The sequence below is a fragment of the Mya arenaria genome, chromosome 7, assembly GCF_026914265.1.
Source record: "Mya arenaria isolate MELC-2E11 chromosome 7, ASM2691426v1".
Taxonomy (NCBI): Eukaryota; Metazoa; Mollusca; class Bivalvia; order Myida; family Myidae; genus Mya; species Mya arenaria.
In genome coordinates this window covers 766,859-788,814 of record NC_069128.1, presented here as the reverse complement: position 1 = coordinate 788,814, position 21,956 = coordinate 766,859, and the positions used below count along the sequence as shown (strand labels likewise).

Genomic DNA, 21,956 nt, shown 5'->3' with positions numbered 1-21,956 from the left:
CCTGTTTACAGGAGAGGCATCACTTGTTAGGGTTTTTGGACAGTTAAATGTGCAAAACTAAGACTTTTTGAAACAAATAGCAGATAATACAGCATAAATTGCCTGAACAGCCTTGACATTATGGCTTTTATTGAAAGACCAGGCAGCCCAGATCAAATACCAAACCATGATATGGTCTAGATCAAGAGCTCATACAGCCCAGATTGGCGCTTAATTTTATTTATTTTTATTTCACTATTATATGCCGACCTTGGCCCTAGGTCCCCTAGTCTTGGTAGTATTGTCTTTAATCTTGGACTAATTAGTTTTTTTTACCTTGGCTGTATCTTATTTCAGTCTGGGCTGTATCAGTTCCAATGGTCTGTATCATCTTTTAGCTTGGCAATATTGGCTTTATATCCAGGTTTTTGTATGGTCCGCTGATCAGGACCTTATAAATGAAAGACTATATCATTTGAATACTACTTCCGGTATGATACTAAACCATGCTCTGAAACCCAGACGAAATGTGTAGAGCATAAACATTTCAAGAGTACAAATTAAACAGACGATGTTAATTTCACGGTATTACCAGACAGCTTCAATCAAAATACATGTATCACAAAATGCATTTCATTTAAATGGTGTAAAGGTTTAATTACCACTAAGCTTGGGGAAAAAGTTAATTAGACCAAAAGAACATAATGTTGTGGTTCTGGCTACATGCTGATAAATAAGCAGTCTGCAGTCATGTTAAATAGGAAAAAAAAATAGACTTTCATTTTATTGCTTTATAATAACAAAGTATAATGTTGTATTGATATAATTATTTTTTTGACATTATGACATAAATGTTGCTTGGAAAGTACCACACTACAAGTGAACTGTATCACTTTGTACAAATAATAGTGCCACATGGTTTACATAACATGTATTATTGTTTGGATTAGTAAGAAGCAGGAGACTTCTATATCTTCGCCAGAAAGATGTAAGACTGCCTGTTTTGGTGTAGCACAACCAGTCTGGGAAGTAATATTTTCAACTGAGGAGTCTTTTCGGACTCAAGAGAGTTGAAAATTATTAACGAAAGTCAATATTGTTCACAGTTTTATTCTCACTCAATTATTATGCTTTTATACACAACAGTCAGCCTCACAAAGTTTTAAAAGGATCGGTCTGAACCATTTCAGGTAGTCTCAGACTCCTGGACTACTAGTTATTTCGCAGACATCATTTAAAAATTATAGTCACAAGCTCGTTTTGCCATGGAGCTGTCTAAGCTTGCATGTGGTAACTGTCTGACCTCATCAGTTGGACATGTACATGTAGCTGTCAACCTTGACCTCTTACACAAAGATCATTACCCAAAATTTATCAGGAAAAAATCAGCATTCTTTGTATTGTGCTATTAGTAACAGGGGAAGGTCCAGAACTTGACATAAGAGGGACCCCATGTTGGGGCGCAACTTAGGTTGTGCATAATTGTGTTATTCATGCTTATTGTCTGTATCATTATTGATTTAAGTATCCCCTTTGAGGGGTGGGGGGAGAGGGAGTGGGGAGGAATAGAGAGAGTGTGTGTGTGTGGGGGGGGGGGTCCCATGGTTCAGACAATTTTGTGAAAACACTGATTTCTGTTTGTACAAAGGTTTTTCTAAACTTGAAAATAAAATTGTCTCTAGGTCCCTTGCTGTAACAAACTAATTCTTAAATGTTTGATCCAGTATCAGTGCTGTGGATCAATCTGGGAAAGGAACTGTATGATTTATTAGCTAATTTATATAATGTTTCTGTCTGTCTGATGCTATCTACCATCTCTGTGGTGTTGATGTGCTCTGGAAGAGCTGATGGATCTCACATGTTCACATGTTCAGTTACTGGATTATTAAGTTTGCAGATTTTGTTTCTGTTAAAATAATATGAATTGATAGGCTGTATCCTTGGTCAATTTCCCTTTGAAATAGAATAGTTTTCATTCTGAGGAATACAGATCAGTTTCAGAGCAGTGTGGATAACATTTTCCAATAAGAATTATGGCACAATTGACAAGTGTTCTAGAAAGTTATACATGCTTCATGTACAGTAGATGTGTTATCACATATAGACTGTCATATAATTTGATAGAATCATCTAATTTTTTTTACCTATAAATTACTCCTCACTTAAAAGGGGTGATTATTAGTAATTGATAAAAAGTATACATTTAGACATGAAGTGCTTAATGTTGCTAATGTACATGTAATTCTTTGATCTTGGAAGCCCTTTGCCTTCATAGAACTATACCAGACAAAATAATCAATTTGTTTCCCAGGAATTTGTTGAGTATGTCATATTTCTGCTGATGTTATGAAAGGCGGGAAATTCTACAGCTCTTATAACTGTTCCCCACAATTATACAAATGTTTCCCCTTTGCTGAGATTTGATTCAGTTTGTTAAGATATTCTGTGTTTGTGATGTTTTAATAATGAAAATAAATTGTTTTATTACACATTAAGTTAGCATGAATTAATTTTTGATATACAGCCATGTAGTTTAAGGTATTTGACGTACAGTTATCAGGGCATTTTGCATTCCGCAATGGTCAATATTATTTTTGTATCATTTATAAGGGTTTTATGTAAAGAGATGTATGTAAATGTTATACCATACACTTTATCAGTAACAAGCTGTATTTTCCTTAAAAGATTGCAAATTAGAAACTCATGAAAATAAAAAAATAGTATTCAAACTGTAATTAGAATGTTCTTTGAGTAATTTCTGTCATTTCTTAACGCATTATATATAGATCATCAGCGAGCAACGCCCTTTCAAATAATAAGAAAATTATATGCGGTTGTCGATCATAGATATATGAGAAAAAAAGAAGATGTATATGAGACATTTTATGTCCTACCTTTTGACATTTTAAGTAGTTTTCTTCAAGCAAACGCATAATTTGAAATTTGAAAGAAAACCTGTTCGATGCCGCAGAAGAATAGTTGAGTTTCTGTCTGATATCTTAATATAAGCTTTAAGCTTCCAATTAAATTCTTTAATATTTGTATTGCAATGTTCATTTTTCATTTGAAATAAAATATGTCTAAACCACTCATCAATATTTAAAGTTAATATAGCCGAAGGCTCAAAACATTGCTAAGCTTATATTATATCATCATAGTTTTTTAGCCATGTTTTAAAAAGAGCAGGATATTACAGAAAAGGGACAGGTTGCTATCATTTGCTGTGAAGAACTAAAAAAAAAATTGACCCAAAAAGCAAATAAATATAATTGCCATTAAATGCCATTATGGAAGTAGTTTTGTGTTTCAACTGCCAGATAAATTGAGATTGTGTGTATTTATAATAATTTAACTTTTTAAACAAAACGAAGGAAAACATGGTTATGTATAGCATTCAATTCTCTGAATGCAGAAGGGTGCACATGCTGGTAAGGGCGGAGTGGTGCTACCAAAACCGGCATGGTGCAGGCCCTTACTGTAACTTGTTCTCTAAACCCCTATTTTATACCTTCAATGAGATATACAGTGGAAACTCACTAAACCGGATCTCCACAAAACCGGAATCCTCGGAATACCGGACATTTTTCAGAGTCCCGGTTTTTCCCTTCTATTTTCAATGTAAAAAAATCCCTACAAAACCGGAACCCCGGAATTCTGGAAACCGGACAAAAAAATCGAGAAAATGTGTTAGTTGTCAACGTAATTTTACCTCACAAAACCGGACGTATATTTGTTCAAACATGTCAAAATGATTTTGTGTATTAGGAATTCGCGAAGCGCGTGTCACTTTGTTTTGACAGCCGGTGCGTTGTTAAATATTGCACCTGTGATGTTGTGTTAACTCGATAATCGATAATGATGATTGCGCTGTGGATTGACTAACGTGCGATAATCAAACTTGTGAAAAAAAAATTAATTGAACCATTAATTTGTTTGTTGCAGAAAATAAGTGTTATTAAGTGATCATTTTGGAGGGTTGTTTTATCTAAAGTTTCAAGTTCCCTTTATTTCTAAAGACTTCTATGATTGAATCCAATTAGAGTGGTGCGTTAATTAAACTATCAAACATACTTAACAAGCATTAAATTCGTGTTAATTACGTTAAATAATGTGTTTTTATTTAATTCCAGTTTTCAACTTCCCTTTAAAGGTTCACTCAGTTTAAATTTTTAGTAAACTTACTCCGTACATCAAATCCTCACTAAACCGGAATCCTCACTAAACCGGAAATTTTGCCCAGTCCGGACCTTGTCCGGTTTAGTGAGTTTCCACTGTACCATGATAGGGCTAATAGCAGAAAATCAGTGTTTCAAGAACTGTTGTTTGATCGAAAAAACTTGAGGGCCTGGTCACAGGTGGCCAAGCCAACTTAAAGCTCTTGGCTTTGCACTATTTTACGGGCATGAGGTTGCTTTTAAATATATCAGTGTATTGTTTGGAGATTATTTTCAAAGATATGGTCTAGGGTTGTGAATGTTAAGGCCATTTTTTTGTGAAAAAGATATACTTTTTGGGATTTAATATTAGGCTAGAATTGGGTCCCATTTTACAATTGAAAAGAAAAACAAACAAAATACTGGTACAACCCGTAATTGTTCTTCCCAAAATGCAGTCAATGGTTATCAGCGTTTTCAGCAATTTTAGAGAAATTACTTTTTTGCAAAACGCCCAGTGTTAAATTCAGGAATGCATTTTGTATTATTTAAGAAATTATGATACATCAAGGTCAACTTATTAGCTATAAAGACAGAACTGTTTGCACAATTATACCATTACCGTACAAGTCAATTATCTTAGTATGTACATTATTATAGGGGAAATGATCTGTGACACACACAGAATGATATTATGTGAAATGTTTACTTCCTTGTTCAAAGCTCACTAAATACCACCCAGTGGTGCACTTGAAAAGACATTATTGATGTTTATTCATTAAGAAGAACTTATTTTTTCTTTTACAAATGATCAGTTCGAAATTGATGAATGATTCTGCATGTATTTATGTTGCTTTTCCCAGGGTCAGAGCAAGTGATGTTCCGATGATCGATTATAATCGAAAATTGGTTGGTTGGGCCTGAAATTGGTGAAAATGAATGGTATACGGTCATAATCTGGATTCAACTAGCGAGTTGTTTTTCTTCTTTGCCCTTGTCATTAAACATTAAAATATCCTTTAATTAAAGGGAAGCAACTTTATCTTTAGGGAACATAATTTTGAAAATGTTATGACCAGAAGCACCAGAAGCAAAATGTGAATGCATCATTGATTATTCAATATTAATTACTGTGTAAAGAGAAAATCTGCATTTCAGGAAACATAACATGATTCATGTGTTTAGAATAGTACACAATATTGATGACATTAGTATGACAACATTTTTCACCTTTGCTGACAATAGTGGTACCAGAGGACACAATTTGAAATTATTTAAACCTAAAGCAAGGAAATCATTACGTCAAAATTCTTTCGGCAATCGTACAGTTTCAACTTGGAATAATTTGCCACATGAATTAGTGAACACCACATCTGTGAATGCCTTCAAGGCAGGTCTTGATAAACTTTGGAAAAACAAACGGTTTGATACTTCTGAAGTATATTAAGTCATACCGGGGGTGGAGAACTTACAGAAGAAGCAGTTTAAAGGGATTTATTAGCCTTTTAGGGCTAAAGAAGTTCCCTAGACGACAAAAGACAAAAGACAAATAACTCATGTATGTTATGCCAGGAAGCATATGAGTGGCAGTAAATTGGATGCATCATTATTAAATACTGTGTAAAGATAAATATCTGAATTTCAGGGAACATTATTAATGAAGGTCATGCCAAGAAGCATCAGTGCAACACAATCTCATTGTAAGTAATTTTAGTAATTTCTAAAGGGAAATAATTCTACCTAATGTATTCTCTGTTTCAGGGGACATAACTCAGAAAGGCTATGAGAAGAAGAAACAGCGATTGTTACAACCATTCTTGCTGGCACAGCAGGCTCAAGGTGAGAATGAATGAATATGCGTTCATAAAATTTGCATCATGTGTTTGAAAAAAGTAATGATAAGGTTCTACATCAAGAAAGTAGCCATGTCAATAATATGAAGGGAACTACAGGGACAAGCTTAGTAGCCCCAAATTAAACATTTACCCTGTTGACACTTATCAAGAGCCGCTTACGATCATAAGCTTCACAAATCAAATCATCCTAAATTGTGCATAAAAATATGCACATAAAGGACAGGAGCAAACTATTTCTTTATGTTTTTCTAGCCTATATATTCTACCGGGTATGTACACATGCATCTGTGCCCTGTGGAAATACGTTCTACTGCCTTTTTGGCATGAAATTGCATCAGCATCTTTAAAGTATTATGAAATTATCTATAAAATGTAATCAAGGTCCTTTGTAAAAAAAATAGTGTCAATTTGTTCAGGTTAAGATGTATTTTTTGCTGTCCTCTCCCACTCCCTGCCAAAGATATCAGTCACTCTACGTAGTTCACACTTTGCTAAGAAAATGCTTCAAGCTTTTACATGAAAGACCACCTCCCCAACATCTGACCACACTGTCATTTAGAACGTCTCTGAATATAATCAATAGCTAAATTATGGTTGATACAAATAATGTCTCGGTCATGTAAAGAGGTTTTACTCTTCCTGTTCAATCAAGTATCACCATTACACCATTTCTGTTGGGACAAACGATCTTAACATATGATATATACGAACATACAGCATTTATAAGTAAAGTTTCATGTTGCTAAGCTAGCACTTGGCTATATTTTTGCATTTATTATTATGATGTATTGACTGACATAGCAGGCCTGGAGTGGCAAGTTTGGAGGGGTGAAGTAATAAAAGTACTATCTGCTCCAGTATATCATGTCTCAGACATTAATGTTGCAATGCCATTGATCCAGGACTGGTCAGGCATTGACCCAGTGTTTTTTTCATATTTGGTCACTTAATTATATCTTGGCTTCTCTTTTCCGATTCTGATGAATAAATTAAACATTTCTCAAAAATTGATGCTTGTAAACAGGTTGTCGATGTGATATATATGTTATGGGGTTAGTAGATGACCTGTGTGGGATATAAGGGGCACAAGAAAACATATTTAGGTTCGAGCTTCACTCTCACCAATTATGATTTCCTTTTTTATGTATATCCCATATTGGGTCACCTACTATCCCTGTCACTTAAAACATCGAATGTCATTTAGAACCCACTTTCACCCATTCGTTCATAGTAAAGGTTTTAGTTCATGTCTAACAATTCATAAATACACTTTGCCCGCATGCAGTGGTCAGATATCGGCTCTTGGAGGGCACCATTTGGTAAACATATAGAGAGTTGACTTATCAGCATTCTGTACCCTGTGTATCTGAGTGAATAATGGAGCACTATCAACTGTAGGAATGAGTTTGATAATTTTCGAGTAAAGGAACTTGTAACAACCATTGTTAAAACTCTGATACGTATATAGCAAGTTTGAATGAACTCAGTCTTCCTTGTGAATGGCCAAACATAGTGCACAAAATACTTGTTTCTGATTGGCTGGTTTGAAATGAAGAACTATAATCTTGATTTGTTAAATCAAAATAATTATCAATACATAAATCTATTTATTGAAAAGTCCTGATTAAGCAAATAATCCACGCTCACAAATTGAAGAAATGAGTCAATTATTTGCAAAATCAGACTATTCAATATACAGATTTATGTATTGATAGTTATTTTGATATAATATAATGAGCCATAACAAGCCATAATGAGCCGAATTACCTTGAGTGACAGTTTTATTTCTATTTATTGATGTACCACTGTCAAATTACACAATAAGGTATGCTTAAAGTCTACGTTCAATTCAGTAACTTACTCATGGTATACATTTCAAACATTTTGCATTTGATATAATGCTCGGGAAAAACAAAAAAAGAAAATTTGTATTTCGGAATTCGTACATATAAAAACTGCTCAAATGCTGATCAGCGGATATGATATGGTTATGTGTTACAATAGATATAGAAAACAATTAGGTACGGATTTTTTTATAAAGTGCAAAATTCAAAGTTGAGACCTTTACATTTATAATATTCACCCTGCACGAACATGCGGATTATATATAATTGATATAATGGTTTAGTGGGATAGGCATATCAATAGCTTTATCTTGATAAATGTTTGCACAAAAATGCACAAAACAACTCGTGTGCATTATTTTTCATTTAGCATAATACAATAAAAGCAGCCATTTTCTAACCACCGAAACTTTATGAGGTGCAGTTTTAAGCCATAGCTTAATTTCTTACCTAAGGGAAGACAGACAAAAAAACTACCGATACAAAGTGGGAATTTTGTAATTTATTGCGGATTTTAATGCTGTTTTATATGGGTACATATGTGCTTACTATAAAGATTTCTCTGTTGTTTTTATTTTATTGGGATTTTTCTGGAGGGAAAAAAATAATATTTAGGAGTTTGGTGTAGGCTGAGTTGATCGGTGGATGTATTATGGATTGTTTCTGTGATTTTGTGTGTAATGTTAGAGAAAAATATGAAGGATTGAATTAAATGTGTTGTGTAAAATAGATTATTCTTAGCTTGGATATATACTGTCTAAATACTTTAGTAAGTAGTTAATTATTATTATTATTATTATTATTATTATCATTATTATTATGATTATTATTATTATAATTATTTTATTTATTATAATATTATTTTCATTATTATTATCACCATCATCATCTTCATCATCATTATTATTATATTATTATTATTTTTATTATCATCATCATCATCATCATCATCATCATCATCATCATCATCATCATATAAAATTATAACTGGAACGTTCAATCTTTTGAAGGTTGAATTAATGCAATTTCATTAAAAATCCTAACTTGTCAGGTTGTCAAAAGGTAAAAGTGACAATGTAATGTCATTGCTCTGGTGTCCTTGCCATGCATAAATGCAAGATATAGCACACATGGTCGATCCATATTTTTAACCTGTCAGATTTTTAAAAGATTTTTTTTTAATGTATTGTCATTGCGATATATTTAATACCCCTAATTTAATTACCGTGAATGTCCTATTAATAACTGTAAATGTCCTAATAGACATGCATGCGCTTAAAGACTTGCAAAGACCTTTTCATTGGTCCTATTGTCTGATTCTTCAACTTAAAAGTCTTTCCTCACTTAGTCATCAAAATTAGGCTTTTGGATGAACAAGCCCAAATTTTTATACATTTGCTTGGCAACAAAATTTTTAACAAGCTCTGCTAAATAAAATTCAAAATTTGAGCAAGCCCAGAAGAATTGGTTTTCTAAACGATTAAGTCTGCAGGCTGGGCATAACCCAGCATTGACTAATCGTTTAAAAGATTAAAAATAAATGCTTACCTTTTTAGTGTTCAGCACGAAATGCCTCTAAAATGCCTCTACATTTGCCAGTGTGCATGCACAAGCTTCTTGATATTACCACTTTATAGAACAAATTAATGATTAAATGGAATCTGGGCGGCTGTAAATTTCATTTCTTAATGGAAATTTGGCAGTTGTAAACTGCATAATGGATTTTTGTTTGTTAGAGCTCTTCTAAATGATTAAATGGTAATCTGTCTGTCATTATCCCATTGGACGATGCATGAGCCTGAACTCCAAAGGCTTGGGTAAAGAAAGATTCCACTAGCAGATCCAGGAGGGCAGGTGCCCACCCGGCACGCCTCCCTAAAATTGTCCAAGTATACTTTTGTTTCAATAAAGGAGCAAAAAGTAATAAAATACACCCAAAATGCACCATTCGGACTAGAAATTGTTAAAATTTCCCTGCCAACCAAATAAATTGCTGTTCTGAGGGAGGGCACAATTCAAAAGGTTTTACTCCCCTAAGGTACGCCCCCTCTAACGTTCAATCCTGGATCAGCCTCTGGATTCATACAAAAAATGTTCTTATGAAGAAATGGCTGCTTTAAATATAATTCATAGGTGAACATTTCAACACAGTAAGTTCTGATATAAGCCTGACAAAAGAACAGATATAAGCAAGAAATGTAAAATTAATGGCGTTACCCTATTGCTAAAGGGGAAAAGGCTAGAAATATATCAACTATATTACCAGCCAGTTTTCCATTTTGGCTACAGGACATCATGTGTTCTAACATTATGTGGCAATGTTTCATTTTTTGCTCACGAAAAGGTCGTTAAGAGGAGAAAGTAAACGAATGCATTGTATTATGTTTTTGCATCATTTATATTTTTTATTAAAGGGACTTTGTATATTTTTTTTATAGAGTCAGACATTGAATAATTTGTTGTGTTTTGTTAAGTTGTGTGTTATATGTTCCTCATTGAAGTAAAGTTATCATCGATAGCTATTTACTAGTTTTTTCGTAAATATTTATAGAAGCAGCAATTTTGAATACATAATTGAAATTGAATAATTTTAAGCCTGATTTAACTTTTACGTAAAATGATAATCTGACAGTTAATTGCTGTTATCGTATTAATTTTTTCAGATAAATTTATGATATAACCTAGTTTAAAAAAATAAATATATATAGTGTTCTTAATAAGAACAGGCTGCCTGCCAAAATGGACGGTTCATTGGGCAATTGGGCCGGTTCAGATCTGGAAAAATAAATGAATTTTAAGTAGAATAAGTAGTAGCTGTTCAGTTACTTTACTGTTTGAGACAGTCCAACCGAAACTTTTTGAGAACCCTGTACTATATATGTTTTGTTACCGAATTTGCCGACATATTAATATCTGTAAATGCCCTTACACTTTCAAAGAAAGTGTTATTAGTTGAAATACTGTGTGATACCACTTAAATGTGAAGACAATTAGACAATGAAAAAGTCTTCTCTAATAAAGGTGTTTTTGGTTTCTCAAAATATCATTACAGCCCATTATTTTAAAATTTCTCATATCACAAACTGGGCCGTCTTGAACACCATCTTGAATTTAGAAAATTTGCAAGAGCAACTTTACAGGAGTGACCAAAGTCACTTTTCATAATCAATGTCATTCTCTAAACACAACATGGAAATAATTTGTATAACATTCCGGACTCTTTTTTTCCCACCAATGAGGTCACTTGGAACCCAGACTATAATAAACTCAGGACAGTTTTATTAGCTTGTCTATATTTCAATGAATAGTACTTAAAACAAGTTACAATTGTCATAGCCTTGGTGTTGTTGTTGGCCATATAACAGTGTTCAAGATGTTTAAAAAACATGATAATCTTAGTACACATCAGTCATTGAAATTAGTCTTTTGGATGAACAAGCCCGAATTCATTTACTATATATACTGCTTTGCATTACATTTTTGAACAAGCCCTGCTGTATGAAACCCAAAATTTGAGCAAGCCCGAAAAGCATTTAACCTGAGTGCAGAGCTTGTGGGCTTGTGCTTATTTCGACCACTGACACGTGTTGCAAGCAACATTATGCACATGTGTGGCTTTATTTGGCTTAATAATCGGTGGAGGTTATAATATATTATGTACTTTTTTGTTTCTTTAAGAGCACACTCATTTTTTCATTTAAAAATCTTTTTTTGGGGTCCATTTTTTAAAACAAAAACATCTTGGGGGTTTTCAAAACTGATATTGGAAATATTATTTTTATTTAAGGGGGAAAAAATGTTTCAGCTAAACTTCAGCCTTGAATTGATCAGGAAATACAACCCTGCAAGTACATGTACTATACATCATAACAATCGAACACTTGTCTTTGTTTATTTCTGCTTTTCAAATGACCAGAATTCATATGAACTACTATTTACTTCAAACGATACACTTAATTTTCGATGAGATATAGTCAACTATTTAAGTCTTGTCTCTTGAAGCTGTTGACACTTAACATGAATGTTTGAAACAATCGGTGTAATAGCCCTAAACAATCGCAATAAAGGCGGCCATTTTATCATTTCGTCACACTTAAGATGCTTACTCATAACAAATGAGGAAATGCTTTAAACAATAAACCATGTCAGAATATTTGGGTATATGTTTACAAATCACATGGCTTTAAGACATGTTTCATGATGATTGTTTATAGGAAACTTCAATGGGTTTATACATAGGGTGGTTAGTTAGTATGTCACGAATCTTGCAACCCAGCACGTTTTTGATAGCCATTAACTTTAATGTATTTATTATGATCAAATTTGCAGATAATTGAATACTTGTCCTTGTGTGAAACATCTTGTAAATTTTTCAGTATATTTATTGTCATTGCTTTAGTACCAATAATGATGAGGCTGACTTCCCCTTGCAAAAAACCTTAATGACAACCAGAACTGGGAAACATTTCACTTCACAAGAGATGTAGTACACACATTAACATGACATTTCAAAAAGCAGGTCCAAGCACTCTGGTGAAATATATGTTGACTTTGTCCCTTTTCAACTGAGAAACATGGGCAAGTTGCTTAGGCACAGCTCTTTGTAAAAGTACCACATATATGTAACGCTATACAAGATTACCAGGTAGCACTAAATAAGAGTTCCACATAGTCCTATTTGAGTGTACCACATAGCACTATATGAGAGTACCACTTAACACTATATGAGAGTACCACATAACATTATACAAGAGTACCACTAAGCACCATATGAGAGTACCAACTAACATTATCTGAGAGTACCACATAACAACATGAGTACAACATAACATTATATGAGAGTACCACATAACATAATATGACAGTACCACATAACAATCTGAGTACAACATAGTACTTTATGAGAGTACCACATAAAACTATATGAGAGTGTCACATAGCACAATATGGGAGTACCACTTAGCAATATATGGGAGTACCACTTAGCGCTATATGGGAGTACCACTTAACACTATATGAGAGTACCACATAACATTATACAAGAGTACCACTAAGCACCATATGAGAGTACCAACTAACATTATCTGAGAGTACCACATAACAACATGAGTACAACATAACATTATATGAGAGTACCACATAACATAATATGACAGTACCACATAACAATCTGAGTACCACATAGTACTTTATGAGAGTACCACATAAAACTATATGAGAGTGTCACATAGCACAATATGGGAGTACCACTTAGCAATATATGGGAGTACCACTTAGCGCTATATGGGAGTACCACATAGGGCTATATAAGAGTACCACATAACACTCTATGGGAGTACCACTTAGCTCTATATGGGAGTACCACTTAGCTCTATATGGGAGTACCACTTAGCACTATATGGGAGTACCACTTATGGGAATACCACTTAGCACTATATTTGAGTACCACATAGTGCTATATGGGAGTACCACATAGCACTATATGGGAGTACTACATAGCACTATATGAGGGTTCCACATAGTGATGTATGAGATACCACATAGCGCTATAAAGGAGTTCCACATAACACTTGATGAGAGTTACACATAATGCTTTTTAAGAGTACCACATAATACTATATGAGAGTACCACTTAGCGTGAATGGGAGTACCACATAGCAATATATGTGGGTACCACATAGCACTATATGAGAGTACCACATAGTGACATATGAGGGTACCACATTGCACTTTATGAGAGTACCATATAGCACTAAATGAGAGTACCATAGAGCACTCTTTGCACCTATTTATGATGCTTTTTTGGCTCCTTTAGGATACCACAATAATGAATAAGTGCATTGATGCTTAAATGTCCTGATTCAATGGCTTCCTTGTTGCATTAAAAATCAATTGCCTTGATATGTGAAGTGTTTGTTCAGCAAATAATTACTAAATACTTCAACAGTGTTTTTGTTGTGGTTGTATATATTTCCCATACCTAACAATGTAAAACACAGACGTTTATAATGATAATATTGGTGGCACAACCCCTTAGTGTTCAAATGTGTCTTATAGTACCAGCATGACTCAGCATGTTTACTTAGAAATCTAAAGACAGATAACCTGTAGATTCACAATGTTGATTGATCGAAGTGATACCATAACACTTTGTGGGTTAGGAAGGCAGCCAACTTTATCAGCATGTTATCCATGTGGGAATATTTTTGAGAAGATAAATCCGCTGACATGGACTGATAAATTGGAAATTGAAGTGTAAATTGGTGTTTTGGTGTCACTGGTATTTGTCTTTTGCATATTTTGCATCCTAGATGGTTAAAATGAGCTGAGGTGGTCCAGCGGTGATTAGTGAGTGGGTGTCTCAGCCTCTCACCCAAGATTGTGGGTTCTGGTCAGACTGACAGCACCAGACAGCATGACAGGCAGCATGTTCTCTTGGCTTCTAGGTGTCCTCACAATTGATTTGACACTTGAAATCGGATAAGGACCACTCTCAATAATCACGTACTTTGATCAACAAGGGAATATATTGAATCCCTGTCAATGTGCATGTTTGTCCAGCGCCCTCTTGTGACTTCCAAATCTCTGGATTTCCCTGTTAACTGTTAAAAATATTATTATTAGCAGCATGGTTGAAGGTAAATTGATCTATATTATGAGTTGCTTTATTGACAAATTTTGTTAAAGTAAAAAACTTAAAAATAAAATTAAGTCTAAGGATCAGTGAAGAGTTTCAAGTGCTTTACATCAGATTTTTGTCACAAAAGAATGCGAGAAACCTTAAAAAGAGCAAAATGTGATACTAAACAATAGAAAAACCACAATTGTTATTTGCATGGTCAAGGTTAAAGGAATCATGGGGCATCACAGTTTATGTTGCATTGTGTCCTCTAACATGGTCTATTCGGTGTTCATGCCAGAAGGTACTAAGTGACCTTTAATAAAGAATGTTTTGGTATATTTTGGCATTAACACCCCCATGCTGAACAACTGTCTAGAAGTCTCAAGGACCGATATTGACTGAATTGTGGTTGAAATATTCATACCAGTCTATAGCTGTTAGGCCAATTTGAATTAATTGCTAGATTTTCATTGAAATATTTCTTTAAATGGGGGTGGGGGGGTAAACATAATATTTTTGATTTTTGTTGATGACTGTTTCTTCTACGTTGAATATCTCTTTCTTATTACATAAGGGACCATATACATCATGTATTTCTAGACGAACTACGAACATTATCTTTATAATTCTCCTTTTTTACATGTGAATGTTATACACATATAGACACAATTGTAATGAATGAACCCTGTTTCTGAACAGTACATGACTGATACGCAGATACAGACCCTGAATCAACATTTTATTTGAGTCAAAAAAAAATTAAGGGGAGGGGGAAAAAAAGAGAGAACGGCTAGGAATGAAAAACAAGTAATTAATTTAGAGTCGCCTTGCATGCTGTGACCACAGTTGTCTTAACGTATACATGTACATTCTAAATATTCTTTTTGTTTGTATTGTTTACAATTTGATACTATTAATGAAGTGATGCTTAGTCATTTGATTCTAATAAACTTCATAATATGACAATGGGATATCAGAACAATGGTGTCTGATAGGGTCTTTTTCAATCTGAGGTTTCACGGAGAGCTAAGGAAGTCAAAATTTTCACCATTTCCGAATAATTCTCAATTTTCAACTAATTGTTTAAACATCTGTACTCGTTACAAAGGAGAATCATTCTATCATGAAAATCATTAGCACACAGAGCACACTTTGGAGAGCTGTTTTTATGATGTACATCGAGAATGATTCAGAATATTTTCATGAGCTAGGATGTTTATAAATGTTGTTTCATTCTGCAGGACATGTATGGGAGATACAAAGGTCAGAAGTCTTCAGTTTTTCTCACATTCATATGACTGTGATTGTTAATTAAGCAGAACATAAAAAAATTGAGGTTAAAGATTGATAAAAAAATGAATTAGAGTAATTAATTTAATCTTTAATATTGGTAGAATTATACAATTTGTATTATTACCGTAACATAAAAGTGTTGGTTATTAGCCATAGCCATTTTTCTATAAAAAAGAATAAAAATCCTAGTGTAGATGTGGTAAGCATTGTTGTGCCAGCCATAACTAAAAAAAAAACATTTGTAACTTTGTACGTAACTAAAATTATTTTTTAAAGACTAAAGTATTCAAATGGAACTTGATACACATGTTGTCAGAGACAATTGGTACCTTTAAATCATGGGTCCATAACTCTCGCTTCAATAAATGTCAAGTTATGTCCCTTGTTTGTAAAAAACCAGATTGCTCCTCAGCGTTCTTGTTTTAGATTGTCTGAGTAAATTGGTTATGAAATTGCGATGAAGTGATTCGCTACAGGACATTGAAATGATAACAAGATGTTGATATTAAATGCGTTTTATATTGAATTCAGCTTTCCTCACAAAGACGATAAGTGATATTAAAGTGGATTTACCATTCTGACTCAGCCTGGAAGAATGATGAATTCATGACCACAGTATGACTGTTTGTTGACCACACCAGAAATGAATTACTGTATTATTGAGGTTAATGAGTTTTTAAATTGTTTGATATTCTCATTATAAGTTGATGGTTGTCAACCTATCTGGAGTTGAGCAGGTCCATATAATGCCGATACTATATATATTGTAAACTGGCCAAATGAAGCTCCATCATTCAATAGAGTTTAACTTTATTTTCTGGGAGACTGAGAGCACTTGGCTTATTGGTTTAAAAAAAGATGTCCACTTCTCACCCTTGATGTTTTTGGTTCAAACCTTCTCATGGCTTCGCATGATGGACACCAGTACAAGTTTCCATCTTGTGATGCTTAAAGTAACCAACATTCATCACATTAGAGCTTGAAAGAAAGTGTGTATGAACTAAATTTGACTTCCACCCTAGACTAAATTATACTATTATTGATATTCAAGTTGTTTTAACAAGAATTATGATTGTTACACAGTCATCGAAATTAGACTTTCGAATGAACAAGCCCGAATTCTTATACTATTGCATGGAATTATATTTTTGAACAAGCCCTGCTATATAAAATTCAGACTTTGAGCAAGCCCGCAAGACATTTTACCAGTGAAGGGCTTGCGGGCTTGTGCTAATTTTGACCACTGGTTGACTTAACCAGAAATGAATGATTGAGCTTATAATGCGGTTTTGAAGTGTTTGATATTCTCATAGTTATGAATGCTTGCCAACCTAGCTGGGCTTGGACATGACCACATAAAGCTGAAATTAATCATACCAATACTTTTAGTAATGACCATGCCATTAGGGTCATACTGTATCTGTCCTGAATATGATCATAACAAATTTGTCCTTTACATGATAAATTTTTTGGTAAATTTGTCCTGTATAATGATAAAGCTAAATTTGTCTTGTATATAGCTGGTCATACTAAAATTGGCCTGTTTATGATCAAAAGTCAAACGGTATTTGTCTTCTGCATGTCATTTAGACCGCAGGGGCTGACCCAGGAATTGATGTTAGAGGAGATGGGGCGTAACAAAGGGGCACAACTTTTTGACATAAGCTCCTCCCTCAGACCTCTCCTGGTCCTCCCTGAATTTGCAAGTTCTTGTGTACAAATGTGTTTACCTTGGAGAAGTTGACTTATGATGTATTGCTCTGTTATTTTAGCTGATACTTAAGGACACATTCCTGATTGTTTGTTTTTTAAGAATGAAACCAACATGATTTTAAATTTTAAATGTTTTCTGACAGTATAACATTTTTGTCGTTTTGAAAGACATTGATATCTTAATTATTTTCCTGAAATAACTGCAGCATAATTTCCCTAAGTGAGCTTTATAGCGATAAGAATGATATCAAATACAGATATTGATACCATGCATTATTACAACCTTTCAACACAAAACTAGTGGCATTTATTAAAAATATTATCTTTTTCAATTGCCATATTAATCTTGTTAAAAGATACCCCAGGGGCAAATAAATGGTATATGAAGGCAACATTAGTTTACCAGGGTAGAAGTTAATAGTCAACAAAATCACTGACCAAGTATACAGGTCATATTTCAGCAAAATAAGCCCAATTGTTTATGTTGTAAATTGCTATGTATGAGCAAGACCTAGAAACCATGGAAATGACCAGGAAAAGACCCTGCGCATCTAATATATATTGACAATTCTAGGACTTAGCGCAAGAAGGTTGTAATGACTCCTATTTCTATTTTGTGTTACAACTGTCTTGCACTAAGCCCGTGAAATACAGAATATGCTCAGCTCAGCTCAAATTTAAGTTAAGATATGATAAGATATAAAACCACATAGTCATTTTCCGTCCTAATATGTCAATGGTAGGTTTCATTCCGTTCTATTGGTCTGATTGAGAAGACTTGGCTTAAGAACAGGGCTTAAAGATCCATGATTGTTCTTGCTGAATGAGAGATATTTTTTATGGTTTCAGAAGTCCAGGTCTCCAGTGAACCCAGCCCACAGTCATCAGCCCAACGTCGGGCTCAAAGGAGACTGACCCGGGAAGATAACAGATACCACTCTGGTATGAAAACACCATTTCTGGGTGAGGTTAGGGTGCATGTTTGTGTGTGGTTTGGGTTTCGGGTAGGGTATTTCAGTAGTTTGGGTTGAAGTTCACTTTAGCCGAGAGTCGGGGTCAGATGAGACTGCCCAAGGATTATATAAGAAACCACTTTTAATTTGCTAGGATGGGTTTGGGTGTATGTTTTGTTTCGTCATGGGTGGGGGGGGGGGGGTTAGTGGTTGTATTAGATGCAACTTAGGGGGAGGGGGAGGGGGAGTGTGTTATGCTGTCGAAGTAGGGGCTTAAAACTAGCTACAAAAGAGTGGGGCTAAGATGGAGTGGGGCTAAGATGGAGCGGGGCAAGGGTAGAGTGGGGCAAGGATGTAGTGAGGCAATGATGGAGTTGGGCAAGGGTGGGGTGAGGCATGGATGGAGTTGGGCAAGGGTGGGGTGAGGCATGGATGGAGTTGGGCAAGGGTGGGGTGAGGCATGGATGGAGTTGGGCAAGGGTGGAGTGGGGCAAGGTTGAAGTGGGGCAAGGGTAGAGTGGGGCAAGGATGGAGTGGGGCAAGGGTGGAGTGGGGCAAGGGTAGAGTGGGGCAAGGATGGAGTGAGGCAAGGCTGGAGTGGGGCAAGGGTGGAGTGAGGCAAGGATGGAGTGGGGCAAAGATGGAGTGGGGCAAGGGTGGAGTTGGTCAAGGGTGGAGTTGGTCAAGGGTAGAGTTGGGCAAGGATGGAGTGGGGCAATGGTGGAGTGAGGCAAGGATGGAGTGGGGCAGGGATGGAGTGGGGGCAAGGATGGAGTTGAGCAAGGATAGAGTGGGTCAAGAGTGAAGTGGGGCAAGGGTGAAGTGGAGCAAGGATGGAGTGGGGCAAGGTTGGAAGGGGCCAAGGTTGGAGGAGGGGCAAGGTTTTTAGTGTTTGCAGTCCTAGGTGTGTTATTTGCAGTGATCGTATGGGAGTAGAAATCAGATATAACACTAGTGTTGTAGTGCACTTGATTTTCTTGCTGTCAGCCGGATTAAATGAATATTTAATCATTTATACATAATCAGCATTTTCACTTATTATTAGAGGTAAAGGGTGCCATATTCAAGTTGTGTGCTATGTACGTAACCTATCCCATTCTGTTGCTTTGTATCACTTCAATAATTATAGCTTTAGTTCTAATTTCTTTAATTTTTGGTTCGCTTTAAATAGGAGTTGGCATGGGTACGAATGTACAGAAATAATGAAATACATGTATTGAAACAAAAACAAACTTGCAGAGATAAAAGTGTGCAGTCTTAAAGTAAACATCTGCTCAAGAGTCTGTGGTTAACACTCGTCTTTGTTTGAAGAATTTTGAGAAAGGCAGATTTTTGTGGTTTGGTTGAAATAGGCCAAGTAAAGTAATACCAAAGTTTGCTTGCAAAATAACAGGGTGAAAATAAGCTCAAGCCCTTAACGCCTGCCTGTTTTGTGCTTATATGTTTTCATATTAACTGGGCTAGTTATGTTTTTCAAAGTCAAAGCCAACATACGGATTCAGAGAGTTAAGAAATACTTCATGAGAGCAATTATTTACCGTGTTGAGATGGTCTACGGTGCAGGCGGCTGTATCAATAAAGGTCTTAATTGATTTTAATCATAAAATACTGTCATAATTTCATATTTTTGCTAGATATTTTCAGTTAATTGAATTTTAGCCAGCATCAAAAATGAACATAAAGTTGAGGAAATAAAAATATTGATTTATTGCCATTTAAGATGTTTATACAGATTTGATATTTTAATTTAGTTATTACTCAAATCTTTTATTGAAATGACCCCCAGTACTTATTCTGAAGATCAAATCAATGTAGTGTCATTTAAGATGTTTATACAGATTTGATATTTATGCCCCCTTTTGAAAAAAGTGGGGTATATTGTTTTGCACATGTCGGTCGGTCGGTCGGTCGGTCTGTCTGTCTGTCGGTCGGTCGGTCGGTCGGAATACCAAATGGTTTCCGATCAATAACTTGAGAACGCTTTGACCGAGGGACCTCATACTTGGTATGTGTATTGGTCATCACCAGCAGATGAACCCTATTGATTTTGAGGTCAGTGGGTCAAAGGTCAAGGTCAGTGTGACCTTTACATGAAAAACGGTTTCCGATCAATAACTTGAGAACGCTTTGACCCAGGAACCTCATACTTGGTAGGTGTATTGGTCATGACCAGCAGATGAACCCTATTGATTTTGAGGTCAGTGGGTCAAAGGTCAAGGTCAGTGTGACCTTAACATGAAAAACGGTTTCCGATCAATAACTTGAGAACGCTTTGACCCAGGGACCTCATACTAGGTAGGCTTATTGGTCATGACCAGCAGATGAACCCTATTGATTTTGAGGTCAGTGGGTCAAAGGTCAAGGTCAGTGTGACCTTAACATGAAAAACGGTTTCCGATCAATAACTTGAGAACGCTTTGACCCAGGGACCTCATACTAGGTTGGCTTATTGGTCATGACCAGCAGATGAACCCTATTGATTTTGAGGTCAGTGGGTCAAAGGTCAAGGTCAGTGTGACCTTAACATGAAAAACGGTTTCCGATCAATAACTTGAGAACGCTTTGACCCAGGGACCTCATATTAGGTAGGCTTATTGGTCATGACCAGCAGATGAACCCTATTGATTTTGAGGTCAGTGGGTCAAAGGTCAAGGTCAGTGTGACCTTTACATGAAAAACGGTTTCCGATCAATAACTTGAGAACGCTTTGACCCAGGAACCTCATACTTGGTAGGTGTATTGGTCATGACCAGCAGATGAACCCTATTGATTTTGAGGTCAGTGGGTCAAAGGTCAAGGTCAGTGTGACCTTAACATGAAAAACGGTTTCCGATCAATAACTTGAGAACGCTTTGACCCAGGGACCTCATACTAGGTAGGCTTATTGGTCATGACCAGCAGATGAACCCTATTGATTTTGAGGTCAGTGGGTCAAAGGTCAAGGTCAGTGTGACTGTAAGCTGAAAAAAGGTTTTCTGATTGTCCATATTTTATTTTCTTATATAGTAGACAGTAGAAATTTATATGTCACTAAATGCATGAGTTGAAGTATCAGTTTTCAGTGAACATCTAGTTTAATTATGCCCCCCTTCGAAGCAGAGGGGTTATATAATTGCTTTGCACATGTCGGTCGGTCTGTTGGAAGACCAAAGCTTGTCCGAGTGATAACTCAACAATTCCCGGACCTATGGTCATCAAACTTGACATGAAGATTAGGTATGACCAGTAGATGACCTGCCTCATATGCATCCAATGACAAATCAGCTGTCATTTCAGTCCATGCATATTTCATTCAATTGTCCAAATATTTCTGGCAACTTGGCGCTCAGGGGGCATAATGTTTGACAAACATCTCTTGTTTAATTTAGTTATTACTCAAATCTTTTATTGAAATGACCCCCAGTACTTATTCTGAAGATCAAATCAATGTAGTGTCATTTAAGATGTTTATACAGATTTGATATTATAATTTAGTTACTATTAAAATCTATTTTTGAAACGACCCCCAGTTCTTCTATAGGAGGTCTATCCTAGGTGTGAGT

The 21,956-nt window shown here is 35.4% G+C and overlaps 1 protein-coding gene across 1 annotated transcript in view; it reads left to right on the top strand.

Moving 5' to 3' along the window:
- LOC128240634 (disco-interacting protein 2 homolog C-like) overlaps positions 1 to 21,956 on the top strand; it is a 68,155-nt gene that overhangs the window by 547 nt on the left and 45,652 nt on the right. Inside the window, exons 2-3 of the mRNA XM_052957343.1 lie at positions 5,895 to 5,972; positions 18,311 to 18,403. Coding sequence (XP_052813303.1) covers positions 5,895 to 5,972; positions 18,311 to 18,403 — 171 coding nt within the window. The remainder of the gene's footprint in view (positions 1 to 5,894; positions 5,973 to 18,310; positions 18,404 to 21,956) is intronic.